The following is a 17,212-nucleotide window of genomic DNA, read 5'->3' as shown; positions in this document are numbered from 1 at the left end:
TGACAAAATTCCTTCAAATGGAGTAGCTTTAAAATAATACAGTCTATGATTCTGTTGTGATAGTCTAACTGATTTGTCGTATATTCACTGATATATATCATGCATATCTCAGTAATGATGGTTTCAGAAACATTGGAGAGAACAGTTACCTGGCACACACTAGGAGAACATGGGCAGGGATCACCAGCCCAGCTGGGTTCCTGTAGGCACCAGTCTTCTCATTGCCAATATGGCGACAAAAGCAAAATCTCTTGCTCTCTACTAAGGCAGCTCAATCTGACATACAGCCTCTACTCCTAAGAGCACCTGCTCAACTTTTCTACCAGAAATGGCACTTTATGTCCATAACCATGTTGGCCTACATGATCCTAAATACTGCAGAGAAACTCTGCAAACCTGATCTTTACTTCAAGGAGCCTGTGAAAAACAGTTCACAAAGTTCTGCAGCACAACAAAGCCCAGCCTGCAGTCAGTAGGAGCAGCAGATTCATTACAAGAATGATCTGAATGGTCTGCAGTATCAGCACATCAGTGAGGGATGTGAGATAAAGAGCTTATGTTCATTTTGATGGAAGAAAAATAAGTGAAGAAGCTTCACTCACCAGGCAGAAACACTTGCCAAGATTATCTTGGTCATGTTTTGAAGAACTTGAAGGGACAAAATTACAAGTGCAGGCCACAATGACTGGAAAGTCTGAGGCAGTCAAAGAATATGCGTTAAGGTCTTAGACAGCTTTGGCAAAGATACAGGACAAGTTTATTAGGGAAAAAATGCAGCTCAAGGCTTCAGTTTAAATTAAAAAAGGATTAAAAAGTAAGATGAAAAAGCACTGGCTAATTTGATAATAACCAATTACCACGTGGAAACAACTGAATCTGTGAGGTATATTTGACTAGTTTGGGCAGTAAGGAAATATCACTGGTTTAATTTTGACACAGCTGGAAGGAGTACCACTGTGGATACAGATGGATTTATATAGGCAGCCACAAGCTACAAAGTATCTATCACTCACCTCAGCCTTTCAAGTCCCTATCATCTCTACATCAACACAATTTAAGAAAAAAATAGTAACAAGTTAAGACTATGCTAGGGCTATTGCATTTTATGTTCAACATAACCTACCATAACAGCCTGATTTATTTCATGTATCATGTATATTCTGATTGCTCTCCCACAGCTGATAGTCAAAGCAGTGCTTTCAGCTACCTGAAGCACCAAATTACTCACAGGAGAGGTGGTGAATTCTATTACCTCTAGCATGAGTGCTGATCTGTAGAACATTTAACATCCATTCAGACCACCTTATGCCTACAGTTATTCCTAAAGACTATCTAAACTCAAAATATATTCAAAATCAAATAGGTACCTTCATCTTGAAGCAAATTAACTGGTTCAAACATAAGTGCTCACTAATGTTTCTCTGAAAGGGGCTTTAAATACAAGTCAGAATTTACAAACACATCTAGGGCAAACTTCAATAGTGTAATTGACAGAATAAAAATATATTTCAGTTTTAGAGTTGGTTATAACTGCAGATAAGGTCAGCATAGGAAACAAGAAGTTCTCATTTAAGTGTAGCCTAATGTGTGTAGTTTTGGTAGGATCAAGCAAATCCTTACGGCAGCTTGGCAGAAGAGAGATCACCTCATTTAAGTTTCCACCAAACTGTCAAAGGGCGTATTTCCATCACAGTGAAGTAATTTGACAATAGCACAGACAAAAAGCAATACTGGAAGTGGCTTCAGTGCTTCCAGCATTTGGGGAATTCCACAGGAACTATTCAGCCTGCAACACAGCTCTGCACTGTAGTCACCAGATAGTAAACACCTGGAAGCGTGCACTGGGCCTGGATGTAAGTATTCCACCAGAAGTTCTTCTCAAAGGAACTATAGCTCAGCCATAGGAGTGGGAACTACTCTGTGATATGAATCCAGCTGTTTAGAGTATGTCTGCTACCCTTCTTACCACTTACAATATTATTGTACAAGAATAAATAAGACACTTTCTGTGGGGGGTGGGTGCGGGTGGTAGGACAATGCTAAAATTAACATTTCAACTACTTACACAGAGGTTTTTGCCAACAGACAAAAGATTCATTAAAAGATTCTCCAGCACTATTTCCCACTCAACACAAGCAGAGACAGAGCAGCTGGGACAAGGCCAGGTAGGAAGAAAAACGCCCCTCTTCTGATCTACATGTAGCTACTTTTAGAAAGCTGAGGAGGAATTAGATCCAATTATACAACATCCCCAGTGAGAACAATACTTCAATCTTCTTTGCACAAGGAAGGAGGAAAGCAACACATCTCTCTGAGGTGGGAAAGATATACTTTGAAAGCTGAGCAAGTTTTAACTTCATCTGTAAATTCTAATCCAGATGTGAAATTTCAAAAAAGAAAAGAAGAACAAACAAACTAAATCAACCAAGAGACCCGCAAACCTCTCTAGTTTTTGCTTTAACTGAATTAAAACAAAAAAGGAGCAGAAGAAAAATCCCAAGAAGAAAATCACCTCCCCGAAACCACCCAAATGCTCAGAGCTTATCCTCTGCAGAAAATGCTGTCACAAGTCACCCCAGTTACTGGATTTCTTTCCTTATTAGCATCTGGACACTTACTGCTCCAAGAATGTCAATGCTACTGGATACTCAGAGCCAGTGATCCTGTAACTTGGCATTAGTGCTCCCCATATAGTACTCCTTCTATCTTCCCTTATTGCACAGCAGCAGAAAAAGCAGATGGAGAGTTTCCTTCTGAACATCCCATGGCCAAGGCATTATAAACCCTCAGCAATTCTGTGCGCCCAGCTTTATATCCTACTCTTATCCAAGCAAGCCTTTAGGAATACTTGATACAGACAGTTTCTGCTGTAATGTCCCAACCATAAAAATAAGTATTTTTAACTTATTTAATATTTTGACTATAAAATATGAGTTAAATAGCAGCTTAAAATTTTCTTCTTCATTGGCAATCAGAAACAACTGAATTCAGACCACACACAGCATTTAGACTTGTAGACCTTACTTCCATCTGTAAACTGTCCTCAACTCTAGTTACAGTATTACCCAAACTAGAAAATCCTAATTTTTAATCTTAAACTCCACAAGATGCTGTTATCTTTTCACAATGAATAACATTTTTATGTAAATACTTCAAGCCAATGGAACAGCTGAAAAACAAAGACAGTGACTGAACAATAAGCTACACAGGCAAATGGAGCCACATCTACTGAACTTTGAAAATCTAGGAACTACAATATCACAGACACATTGCATGCAACAATATAAGATTTCTACTTACTTCCTCATTAAATAATTTGCTAGTTTCTTTTTTAATAGGGTCTATAAGTTGGACCTGGCCTGCAGAGAAGCCCACTAGAAGAGACACACTTTCTGCTGTGGCTGTTAAGTGATTGAAGTCATGGCATGTAGGCTGTGTTCCTTTGTATATCCTTTTGTCTATTGGTTTACTCAAGTCCGCAGCCTGCAAAGAGAGCAAACAGAATTCAGACAGTTTATCACAACATGTGCACATAACCACATCTGTTTGAAAACAACTTTCATACCACACAACAATTTATGCAGTCACAAAACCCTACTTTAAAAAGCAGCTCTGCATTTATGAGACATCTGAGATGTTACAAAAATGTTTCTCTCTTTATATTAAGCAAGTATACAAACTACACCTGCCCCTGCACCTACAGCATGTGACAAACCAATGACAACCATTCTGTAGCACAAAGTCTCCGGTGAGTCCCCAAGATGCCAGAAGGCTTCTCCTTCCACAAGAGCCATCACAGAGACAAGATATCTTCTACTTTTCTAGTAGCACTTTCCCACTATTGAGTACAACCAGTTTTGCATTAAAAATACCATATTCTCAATCACACAATTCTTCAACTCTATCCTTCAACAGGCAAACAAATGATATTGTTCTCCAAAATCACAAAAAATGATCAACCAGCTCCAAAGAGAGCATTTTCTAGGAACAGTGATTCAAGATACTGATACTGTGATTATAAAACACATTTTGCACCAGTGAGCTACAAAGTAATTTGCTTCTGAAAACAAAACTCAAATATAGCTCAGACAAAATAAGTGATAACAAAACTGAGGAATTTCAATATAAACAAATTAAGATCTAGCACTAAGTGTCAGAAGAATCAAAAGGAACAGAAAAGCAATTTAAAATGCTCCCTCACTTGTATCAACCATGTTTATCCCCATATCACTTCTGAACAGACAACTAAATCTTTCATCATCCAGAGATTAAACTCCACACATTTAATATGCAAGATCATACATCAGGTTCAACCTTGTTTTTTAACCTCCCTATTTACTAGGTTCAGACTCTGTAATTAGAAAGCTCCAGATACTCAACAGTATTACAGGCCTCAGATGTAGCTGTGATTTGGGGCTCAGATTCTAATTTTGATATATACTTTTTTAGTATATTTAGTCAGAGGAAATCAGGCCAGCAATAAAAGAGAAAGTAAACAAGCTTCACATAAAATAGAATTGCTCCAGAGCATTAAACATTGGAGGACAAGGAATGAAGAGCAGCAGATCTTTGGTATTCATAAAGCTACACAGAGAGAAACTAGACTTGTCAGTAGGGAAAAATCCTAACCAGCTACACAGGTGAGCCATTTCCAAGGCAAATTTAACTACAGGATATGCATGACAAGCATTTATACACAACAATATTAAAGTTGCACTTATGTTTTGCAGCATACATCATAAACCAGTTTATTCAGGTGCACGGTCTCCTACTTAAAAACTCCAAAATGAGATGATGTATTACAATTTCTAAAGTCAGCAGACTAAGAAGTCATTCCCCAGAGTCCAGAGATCCATTTTAAGCTGAAAGAGAATATCACAAATACCTCTTCAAGGAGAAATTAAATGGAATACTAGTTCTACTGGGAGATGGCAGGATAATGTGCATGCCTGCCACAGAGCATTCACCAGCTCACAGGCTGATGTAAATCAGTGATTTGAAGTTGAAAGATCAAATCCTAAAGGTCCTGCAGTTACATCTCAGACTGTGTAACATTCCCTTGTCCTGGATCACTATAAACAAGTGCTGGCAAGAGAGTACTCTCAGAATTGGGGTAGCATTTCTATTTGGAAGAGCAAGCTACACTACCACATAGCCATGCCCCAAATAAAGCAGATTTAAAGCAAACCCATGAGACTCGAAGTTCTCTCCTCTGGACAGAAGTAGCAGCAGGACTCAATACCTAAGAACAAAGATCCACTCTAAAGTAAATATGACTAGGCCTAAATCATACTGAATGACGAGAGAACCTCAGACTGTCCCACCCAGCAGAGGATACAGGCATTACCACCTTCTTCTGAATCCTCATTGTCCCTTTAAGCAGCAAAGAATCAATAGGTGGCTAGGTTCAAACTATACCTTGCTCTTTTGTCTGGGTGAGATTTTACATCACTAGCTTTGGTTTTTGTTGCCCAACAACTTTGGTTGTGACATGTTCCCCATCTCATGAAATTGTATGGTAACAGACCTAGCAACACATGAAATTCTGATAAATTAAACCTAAGCACAGACTTCACTGTGCTTATTCTAGCTGTTCTCTGGGAACCAGATGGCAGTGAGAATCTGTCTGAACTTAAATGAAGTATAAATAAACTAATTCAACCCAGAATTAACCAGGCTTCTACTGACAGGGACGCCTTGCCTTTTATTTACATGCAGCTACTGCTTTCAGTTACAGCACAGTTGTCTCATGGAGATAAGTCAAATCTACAAGCACTAAAGTACTGCTTTGGTCTAGATCTCTCTTAACTGAAAGAGAGTAGAATCAATGGGCACAGGAACTAGAAGATATTTTCTTTATTTCTGCATGAAGGTTGCTATTGGATTTGCTAAGAACAAAAGTGCTTACTCATAAAATTCAATCACACATAGGGACTCGGTGTTTCATCAGCTCATCACTTAGCCCATTTGCTATTTTGTGAAAGATGTGATTCTCAGAGAAAAGCTTTTACATAAGATCTTGTCCATAAAAAACTGTCAAATCCTAGGATCTGCCACTCTTTACTGAACAAGGTGGTATGAACTGCCCCCCACTTAGAAATGTGATGTACTTTGAAAAAACCCAGAAAAACCTTGAGATTAAGTGTTGTCAGACATGGAGATTAAAAGCACAGGAGCAGACACCCTCGCCATGGCAGCTGGCAGCAAGCCATTTGCACACTTCCTGTCCCAATGCCTTTAAAGTTTTCTTCTGAAAAACACTCAGCATTATTCCAGCCTGTCCACTCTGAGAAACTTCCTCAATTGTGGATGATTAATGATAAGAGCAACACTTTCAGTAATCACAACTGCAAGCAAACTGGGGCAGCTGATGCAAGGCAAGGAATACCAAGAGCATCCTTACCTGTGCAAGCCTTGAAGTACATTTCAGCTACCAAGGCTCTGGGACTGACACCTTGGCCAAGTGATATCTGTGCTAGAAGTCTGTTCCTTCCAACATACAGAGGTACTGCACCCCCTGGGCAAAGAGCCAAGGAGTAACAGTTTTTGGGCAACAACAGGAACCTCACACACCTGTATAAAGCCAGTGACAGAGCTGAACAAAACTGCTGTAACTTGGGCATCAACAGCTTCCAAGTCCTGTCTCTGAAGAGGTTAAAACTCTAACTTAAGAGAACCTCACACTTGCTCACAGAAGAAAAATTGATTGTTTAGATTTGTGTGATGAAATCATACTCTAGAAATAAAACATGAACCATATAACTGTTTGGGGGACTTCCTATTCTTATTTAGTTAACTCTCACAGCACACTATTTTAACAAAGCTACTCCCACTCTGCTGGGGAGGGAGGGAGCGAGAAAAAAAAATAGAAGTCTAACAGTCTAACAGTAGCCCATTCACCCTGGACTGATGACTTCCAATAGAAGGGCAGTCAAATGGAACATATTAATCACAGCTTTAACTACATAAAGAAAAAAATGGCAGGAAAAACCCAACAAAAAAAAGTTGCCTTAGTCTGAAGCAAATTTTAAGTAGTCAGATTCTGATGTCTGAAATATCTGATTAGGATGGGCATCAATAACCTTGGTCCTTTAGTTATGTGCATCACTAAGGTCAAAGCCAAAGATTAATGTCTATCCAAGATTTATTTTATTGATCCAAGACTTAGAGGTTTCATAATAAGATTGCCTAAACAGTGAATCACATTATTTTAAGTCATCGTTTAATCACACTCCTTGACAGATGTTATTTCTTCCTATATCTTTCCTTTTCCTAACTTGCATTTGCAGCTTTCTGCAAATTTTACTTGAATGAAATCTGTCATATATGCTAGAATTCTTTCCAAGATGAAAACATTGTCAAGATATTAAATTAATTACTTTATTAATTTATTCCAGGTAATTTCAATTGTATTAATGAAAAGGCTTCCATTAGATACTTAATAGTATTTAATATTACATTTGCCAAGAGACTGGCTTTCAATGGGTCAAAGCTGTGAGATTGAGACAGAATAGTGAAGCATTTAATAAAAATTCTACTGCCAAAAAATTATCTTAAGAAAATCTCTCTTGTCCAGAGAATTAATTGATCTTGAACAGATTACAGATTGGCTATGTAGGTACAGTTCTAGAGCACAATGAAAGCGAAGACACATAGAACCAAGACAATGTACTTTTGAAAACAATTTCCTCTGTGTTTCTGCAGCTTGGAATTTGTAACTGACTACCTGTAACTTGCTATCTCTTCCTCACCTTACTGTCCAGGGATTTTATGGTCCCTGGTCAAGAAACAGAATGATTTGAGAAAGCTGTGCTTAATGCTTGTGTCATAATGCTGTACAGGTAACAGAAGAAATCAACTCTTAGAATTATTACTAAGTGAATTTCTTTGAACTTCACAGATGCTCTTTAAAACTTGGCTGAAAAAGAGGCAAGGCAACCCTCGCTGGAGCCCTCCGCTTTATACAATCTCCTGTGAACAGGACAGAACCCTCCCTGACTTGTTCACTGCATTAGCAAGGACAGGGAAAACTAAATTTGTTTATTCCTCCTCCATGTCTGTGCTCGTCTCCTCCTTCCCGCAGAGCCAACCCAAGGACAGGGACCACTGAGGAACACAAGAAAGTGGAGCTACCCCAGGCACTTCTGTAGAATTTTCTGGCCAGCTCCATTCCTTGTTTCTGTACACAACTTTCTGACAGAAATACCAGCGTCAATACTTCACATTCTGCTTTATTACCACAGAAGTGGACTTCCAGATTTTTTTGTTTTATAGCCCAAATACAGATCACTTAATATTAGCAACAGAATAATTTGTAATTACATCACTGTTGTTTCAAGTTGATCTGATCTCACAGCTGACCCTCCTTGGGGCAGGTTAGACTGGAGACTCTCAGAGGTTCCTTCCCACCTGAACAGCCCTGGAATCTTAAGCTTAGGATCAATCAAAACAGCTGCAACAGGGCCACTCCCACCTTACTTAACAGGTGGTCTGGTTTGCACCTTAAAGGAAATTCAGGAAGCAAAAAAATTCCAGGAACAAGTTGGTTGTCTTTCCCTACAAAGACCACTGATGTAGGGCAAAAGTTCTGCTTAGTTTATATGAAATACATAACAGAAAGTCCAGGCAACACTTCCTGCAAGTACAAAGCCCTAACAAAACACTCCTCAGTGCAGCTGACAGTGCCACAGCCTGTCAGTAGCAAACTGGCTGCTACAAATATAACTGCATGTAAGCTGACAGACTGCTGATTTGGCTTTCTCAGCAGAAAGTTTAAAGTCTGCCAAGAACCCACATCATCCCTTCAGATACACAAAGCTTTCAGGTAGTGTACAGGTCAACACATGTTCACTTCAGAAGGTCCCCCCCAAAAAATTTAAAATAGTTTAAAAGCTCCTCAGCTTTCATTTAGAAACGAAAAAGAAAGAAAGGAAAAAAAGGTAAAAATTCTCATTAGGATTCAATAACAAGTCACCATTTGTAAAGTTTCCCTATTTATAGCCACAATATGTTTCTTAAATGTAAAGGTTTCTTAAACAAATGAGAACTGCTTTTTCCATACCTGAGTGATGTGCTTAGTTTCAAGGGTTGCATAATAGGTGTTGTGTGTGTACCCAAAGTAGTTTTAAATGCCTCCTGAGCCTTGCAAAGCCATTAATGCCAAGGAAATTTTAGGTCTTTATATTGCATTCAACGTACCTCCTTTATATAGAAGTCACATTTCTAAACTTCAATAAAAATAGTATTTTTAGTTTTCCATTTCAAATTTGGCTGATCTTCCAACTCCATGAACTGAAGCATCAATAGCTTGCCACTCACAATACTGTTTTTCATAAATGGGTTCCTGTATCTTTGCAGAAGGTTTTTTATAAGTTACAAAGCACTTGATTAAATGCTGAAGAGGAACACTTAAGGCATGTGACAGTTTCTAGGATACTCTGTAAGAACAGCGCTGCTAGTAAAACAGGGACACCAAGTAATTTTATTTAACCTAATTTTTTTTCAAGTGTTCCACAGAATTCATCCATAACAAAGTCTTAAAGATCAATTTTGTACAAAGCCGCTTGCAAATTTAGGAAGCTACTTGATATTCTTCTCCCTTCTAGATATAATTCCCACTTGGGGCCATACAAGACATACATGACTTTTGAAAGGAGAAAAACATTACTTAACACGATTTAAGTATTTATTCGTACAGCAGACAAGTGTGACCATCTACATTTAGAGAAAAGCTCTAGACCAGATAACTGGACATAAATCCATATTTAGGCAGAGATCAGTGCAGTTTTCTGAAGGATCCAATAAAATAATCATATTCTGTTTCCAGAAGAATTACTCTAAGCACTCAAACAGAGCAAAGAGCACGCACTGGTTTGAAATAAATCCATGTCATAGTAACGGAACCGATGGTTATATAATTGACAAGATCAAGAAAGTAGATGTGAACACCATAAAGAACACACATAAAGGACTGTTTGATTTACAGCTAATCATAACAATGTTAACTCCATTTTAGTAAGGCCATTAACCAAAACATTTCTGTGGTTACAGTATAGATCAGAACATTCTTTTACAAGTTGTCTAAGGTGAAAGCATGAGACTAGCAATAACTCTAGAAGAAGTAGATATTATTATTTCTAAGTGTTCAAAATCTCAGAACAGCAGACTCAAAAAAATTGTTTGCAAGACCCCATTCACTTCACAGGTGTATACAGTATCAATTTACTCTTTATTTATAAGACTGAGCAAATGCCAGCAGAACAGTACAGGAATATTAACACACTTGAACTACTGCAGGCCGAGGAGGCTAGGGGAAGTTGAAACAAGGTTTTGAACCCCTCCACACAAAAATCCCTCTGTCTTCTGAACACAGAATGCTGCTGCTGCCTCCATCTGTCATAACCCAAGAGAGGTCTGAAGTCCCTGAAACTGTTCCATAAGAAACTTAAAGCAGCTTCAATTCAAGGTGTTAATCACTTGGTTCAACTTCTACCCATGCTGAAAACGTGCTTCTTTAGAGTGGAAGACCAAAACACACAACTTGTGACAGTGCTGTCCAAAGAGCCAGGGCAGACCCAAATTACTCTAATGAACTGACCATGACACAGCTCCCCAGGGCATGTCCTGGTCAGTCCTGACAAGGTCTGAGAGTTTAGCATCTCCAAAAGAAACCCAACAGCCTGCCCGCTCCACAGAGTTGACCAGAAGCACTTCAAGCAACTCCAGCATCTTCAGCTGCACTATAACCACACCACTAAAGCTCCAGGCAAGCAACAGGACACTAACTTTTCAAAGGATGTTTGTTTCTCCATATTTAACCAAGTCAAATTTTTATTACACCTGCAGAAGAAAACCTGCTCCCTTTGCTCACTAAAAGCACTTGATTTACACACTTTGCACAACTATGAGACACTGCTTTACTACGAGACAAAAAGAATATATGAGCTCTAACTTCTCTCACACCTCCAAACAATCTCTCAGAAACCCATGCTGAAGAACTAACAAAAAGTATTTCACAGTTCCTTTTGCAAAGTTCCCCTCCTCGTGGATGCCAGTTAATGACGTGATCAACTCAGATAAAAACTGAGACTATGATTCCAGTGTTATGCATTTGGTCACACTAAATCTGTAAACAGGCTAATTAAACAACTCTGAATAAAGTCACTGTATCACACATTCCCAACAGACATGAACTGAATTAGATGTTCTATTTTGGTTTAAGCAATTACTTGCCCTTTTTTTATTAAGAAGAAGAAGAAGGGAGAAGCAGCTCTGATATCAGCATTATTGTCTCTTCCCAGTGCCTGGTCTGCAGAACTTTGGCTCTACTGTAACTTAGCTTGCTGGATAAAAACCTCTCCAGCAGAACCCTGATTCAGAATCACGTATGCTGTGCATGTGATGCAGACACCTTCCTCCTCTTCTCCCCCTACTCGGCTCTTTTTAAGAACATATGTAAGAAAGCTATCTCACTGTGCAGTTTTAAGTTCAAAATAATGATCTCTTGGAGTATTTATAAACCATGGGTGACAGGTCACAATTTTACACTGGTCTCCCCCTCATTGGCTTAACAATTAAGACGCTGATTTAACAAGTCATAGCACAGACATACTTCACAGTCATGGACTCCAAACTGGACTTTTTTTGCCAGGACTTTTTACTCCAGTACCATTTCTTCAACAGTGAGCAGATATATGTTCCAGAAGTTAACTCATTAAGTCAGCTGTATTAATGGATTATTATCCACCCTAGATTTCTTTCATGAAGCCATTTATATTGCAAATATGGAAGTTTAGTAACACTTAGAGGACTTTTTTTTTTTTTTTTTGCATTAACTACTGCATGGAATTGAAAAAATTGCCAGATTTTAACTCCCACTTCCTGTTCATTATTCACTTGTATTACAGAAGCAAGGTACCCTGATGAATTAATATGTGGAAAAGTGTAATTTCTGAATTTTGTTTCCCTCTGATTTTACTGAACACCATCTTGCTCCCAAGCAGAGACAATGATGTCTAATATTCCTCATACACACAGCACTTATATTGATTACTAGAGTAAGCAGTCCTGTCCTCAGTATTTACACAAAAGTTTTCAGTCATCACAATTTTCACCACTTCTCGGAATATCTCTGTAATAATACATTTTATAGACCTAAAAGAAGAGATGGACCTACTGATTTATACAATGCTGTATGATTTATTCAATTCTTGTTTCTAATGTTCTTCTCAATTCCATTTCTTAAAGAAAAAATATTTATTAGAACTCAGGCTCTAATCAGTTAAGGCAATCACTAATATCAATCCACTCGTCTTGTGTAGCAGCTCCAAACTAACTCAAGTATTTCCCTCCACTGTGTGCCACCCAGAGATTAGTGGGAACACATACTGCTGCACACTCAAGCACCCTAACTGCATCTCCCAAGTTTCTTACAGGTGCCCCTTGACAGTTAGACAGTCAAACCAGTCCATCTTCAACTTATGCTGCTCTTCCCCTTTTACTTCTTGTCCTGAAGTTACAGATATACCACATAACTATAAATTATCATATGTTAAACTTAGTGGGATGAAACATTTTATTTACTGTGGCTAATCAGTGGCACAATTCTTCTCTTCCTGTGGCCTCCAAACTCTTACTTTCCTTTGAGTAAAGCCCTAGTATAATCTTCCAGATGTTTTCATGTTCCACTTTTGTTTTAATTAAAAAGTGCTCAGTAAGTCCTTTTTAAAGAGGTCAGCAAAAAGCAGACTAACCTGTAATTCAATATAACAGTTACTGTTCACAACAAGAACTCCTGAACACCATTTCATAAACTGTTTGTTCCGTCACCTCCAACATTTCATGTTCCAGTAACACTACTTCCCAGTTATACTGACAGCAAGCCTCCCTTCCCAAGAGACCATGTGCTATAAAGACAGAGGCAAATTCATCACAGTTTCTCAGTAATAACCTAAACTGCTTTCCCTGAGCCTCCAACTGCCTGCCATAATCTCCAATCCATGTTATGCAATGCCTAAAGTGATGAGGTGGAGTCACATGTTAGGGTAGGTGCTCATGATCACAGTGCCCAATGCCAGCTCTAACCTCGATCTTCAGGAAGTCTTTGAAAGTAGCTTCTCCCTCAAGCCACAGATTGGCTTTCTGTGCAACAGCTTCCCTTTGGGGGATAAGACTTCGGAGAAGATACATGGAACTATACATACTAATTTACATTCAGAAAGAGAAAAATAACTGCATGATTTGCATGTGACCATACCTATGGAAAACTGTACAGCAAGTCACATGCAAAAAGATCAGATTTTGCCACAACATCCTGACAGGACTACAATATCAAATACTGTGCCCACAGTAAGCTGATTACACAGGGAACTTATCCAACTGAAAATCACCCCATTAAAATACTCACATTAAGAACTTGGTTACAGGTAGCAAGCCTTAAGACAAACTGTGGGAAAGTGAATAAGTAATTAAAGGATATATATGCAATGAGGAACATAAGACAAACCATTAAATACAGAGATATCATACATACGTGATCTAACATACATATAATCACTAACACAGACAAATTTTAGAGACAAAACTGAGTCATCTGTGAAACAAGGCATTGCACACTGAAAACATGTCAACCTTGATTACAGTATTTAAGTAATTCAATTCCTCTGTCTCCAAGAGGCTACTCTATTCACTCAATGCCCTTACAGTTAGAGGGCAAGCCAACAAAGAATCTCACTCTTCCCTGCTTGTGAATATTGCCTCCTTTGTGCAAAACTCTGGACTGGCAATTAAGATCTGCTTAATAAAATAGGATTTTAAAACTGTATTCCTTGGGAAACAGACTCCAGTAAATCATCAACAAGTATATTGGTCTCCAAAGTGATTATTTTAGTTTACAAGTTTTCTTTTGTGTATCTTAGTTTCCAAACTTTGGCATGAATGTCCTACTGTGTTTGCCATGGTAACCAAGCAGCCTGAGCCTCTACTTGAAATTCTGTTTAACTGTTTAGCATTGCATATTGATCGAGATATATTAACATCCTTAAGCACTCCAAAGAGTGAAGAAGCCATTCTCACACTGGAGAACCACCTTGTATCACAAACCTCAAAGGATTTTTGCTGTAGTTTAAAATCGCAGGGTAGTAGGGAAACTTCTTTGCCAAAGATGTACATAGAAAGCTACCAAATAAAGAGAATGCAGTCAGATGTGAGGAAAGGAGTATACTCAATTTATAAGGAGCTACATCAGAACAGCAGTCTCTATCTGACACTGTGTTCTCCCCTCTGAAAGAAGAGTTTGCATTCATGTCAGAAAGAAGGATTTGCTCCAGGAGTACATTTGAATGAGACTATTTCCTGCATTAAAGCTTATTCCCCTGGTGGAAAACTGTTCTGTTCCAGGGCAAGAGGGGCCAGGTAACTGGCTAACTTGATGTTCGAGGAATAACACTAACAGGGCAAAGCCAAAGCACAGCTGCTTGCTTCTTTTAGTTTCCATTTTGAAGGAAGATCTTTCTTCAAACATTTCTTTCAAACACAGGATCATGAGAAAGTATCTGTTTTAAGCACACAATCTTTTCCAATTCCTATAAAACCTGCCGAATACCTCAGCATAGTAAAATTTGATATAAAAGTAAGTAAACAGATTAGGGAAACCTGAGAAAACAGGCTTACTGCTCATATTTTTCAGTCTCACTACACCATATGATATTAAGAAAAAGAAAAGGTGGCTGGTCACCAATTAAAATCTCATCCTTTACTCTGCTCATAGTTTAAGACAGGATTAAATAGTTCTGACCTTCATGCCTGTTGCATAAATGGTGACTCAGAATACAGAAAACCACCTCCAAAAATATACAAAATACAAAATCCCCTCCTACAGCTTCCCCACAAAACTACTGAGATACTTCAGCATCCATTTAGTTACCATTGAAAATCTCCTGCTCTTTCCATGATATCCACCAAGTGAGCTGTGCATCCATTTTTTCATTGAACATTACTGCCTCCAGCTCCTCAGCGTCTTACAGTTCTTTCCTCTCCTGATCTGAAAGCAGTAAGGTGGCTTCACTGGGTACCACACAGAGAGTTGGATTTCTATCACTGAAAATAATTTGCCTTCACTATCTTCATCAGGCTCAGCCCTAAGAAGCTTCTGGGGGAAACACTGTGCTCTTGTTAAAACCTATTCTGTACTTCCCTTAGGGTCACAGTATTTTCATTCTGCAGTTCAACTATTAGTAATTGCTTACAGCAGGGCTGGTGAAAAAGCAGGATACTTCTAAATTAATAGTAAATTTTGCATGATTGGGATTTGTGGAAGAGCTAGTAATGTCTGAGAAGTCCAGGAGAGGTTTTGTATTATTTATTCTCTCCCTTCTTTCCTCTCTTCTTCTAGTGTGACAAAAACGATATTTAGTGACTTAGTATTTTGCTCAGAAAATCAAAATCACACACCTCTTTCTCCAGTTTTACATTAGACACCATCCACTTTTAGTAGCAGGAGTTAAAAATCACCTTCAACACAAGCAACCAGAATTTCATACAATATTAAAGCCATCTTCTCAAGGTCTAGTACAATGTCACTAAAGACATTCTTTATTTCTATTGTAAACCTCATCTGATACATCTTTGAATTCCATTTATGTCCTCCAGCCTTCAACAGCTGTATCACAAGCTGGCTAAGCTTGTAATCAACACTACACTTTGTGTATCATCTTTCCAAAGTTTTACTGCTGAAGCAAAAATTCCCTATGGATTTTTTCAATGAATGTTCACTTCATATATGGTTGTGATATCAGCTTGTTTCTCCTTATTAAGTAACTCTGATTATGAACAGTGATAAGTCCCAAAGTTCTTATGAGCACCATGTACGTGTTCTTCTCTGTATCAATGTCATCAATTAAATTATTTCCAAAACCACTCCTAGAAGACCTCAACTTGAAGGTCTCTTCCCAATGGTTGTCTCAGATATAAAGAACTTAGCTTTTAATTCTCTCAACATCTTGTAACAGAATTTCCAAGTTCTAAAATTCCCTCATTTTTACTTCTTTTTTCCATCTAATAATATGGATCTGAATTTCCACTTCATTCAAGGACATGAACTTATTGAGTTAGAACTCTCCTTTACTATCAAAGTGTTACACTACAAAGGCTGAGGACCTGAACTTCAAATAAAGCTGGTTATATATACACGTTATACATTAATGTTTTCCCAACACAGGGAGACATTTTACTTTCAGCAAAAAAAAAAAAAAAAATCCCTAACACAGAAGTCTACAATGTAAGAATTGCAAAAGCTAAAACTGAAAAGGGATTTGTTGTTGTTGTGGTGGTGAGGTATGTGTTGAATAGCACTCCTGCATGTTTTTCTCTATCTGAATACAATCCAGGATAAGCCTTGCAAAAATACCTGCCTATCACTCAGCTAAAGGCAGTCAGAAGGTTTTAAACAGAAATTTTCACTGTTAGGAATAGAGTGAATTAAAAAGCAACTGATTTCAGAATAGCACAGAGCATTCCATATATTCACAGGCACTAAATAAAGTTCATGCTGGAATACTACTTATGGACTGTCACAAGCTATGTAAAGAATCCATCACCTTCTGTAAAGGCTGGAAGGCACTGAAGCACACATTTTTTTAAAAAGCATTCACTTTTGAGGAACTGAGAAAATGAAGTATACTGTAACAATTACCTCTTTCTTTAACGATGTTTCTCATAATGAAGTTCTGCAAGTCTCAATATTTATGCTTAGTTAACTGCAATTCATTTCTCAATAGTTACAATTTAGTACCTTGTAACAGATTCAAAGCTCTAAAGTAAAAAGGTAACTATTACCCTTCTGATCTCCTCCTTGCTCCTTATTCTCCAGTGGATCCCTTTATTTACTCCAACAGTCTAGTCACACTGTTGCCTACACTTATAATCAGTCTTTCTCACCTGTTTTTAACACAGAATGAGGCATAATTCAGATGAGTTTAACAGAGATAAGAATACATGTACTAGATGTACAAAATAAATTAAAATAAGGAAAATAGGTATGTAAATACCAAATGGATTCCAAGTAAAGCCACACATTCTGGCACAATTCAGCAGCTGTTCTCATTCAGTTCACACACTCAGTTGCAAAATTTATTAAACACTTAGTAAGTTACTTTCACTGGGAAATTGTTTAAATTGGCCCAGCACTGTAAGCAAAACTGGTTAAAAAACCATT

General features: G+C 38.1%; 1 protein-coding gene across 10 annotated transcripts in view; it reads right to left on the bottom strand.

Annotated features, from left to right (window-relative positions):
• Positions 1 to 17,212, bottom strand: part of WDR20 (WD repeat domain 20) — a 45,663-nt gene that overhangs the window by 14,522 nt on the left and 13,929 nt on the right. For all 10 annotated transcript variants that reach the window (XR_003960911.4, XR_003960912.4, XM_041716309.2 and 7 more), the window contains exon 2: positions 3,301 to 3,483. Coding sequence is in view for 7 of the 10 variants with exons in the window: in XM_041716309.2 (XP_041572243.1) it covers positions 3,301 to 3,483 (183 nt within the window). In the remaining 3 variants the exon portion in view is untranslated. The remainder of the gene's footprint in view (positions 1 to 3,300; positions 3,484 to 17,212) is intronic.

Source organism: Taeniopygia guttata, chromosome 5, assembly GCF_048771995.1.
Source record: "Taeniopygia guttata chromosome 5, bTaeGut7.mat, whole genome shotgun sequence".
NCBI classification, from domain to species: Eukaryota; Metazoa; Chordata; class Aves; order Passeriformes; family Estrildidae; genus Taeniopygia; species Taeniopygia guttata.
This window is presented reverse-complemented; position numbering and strand designations above follow the sequence as displayed.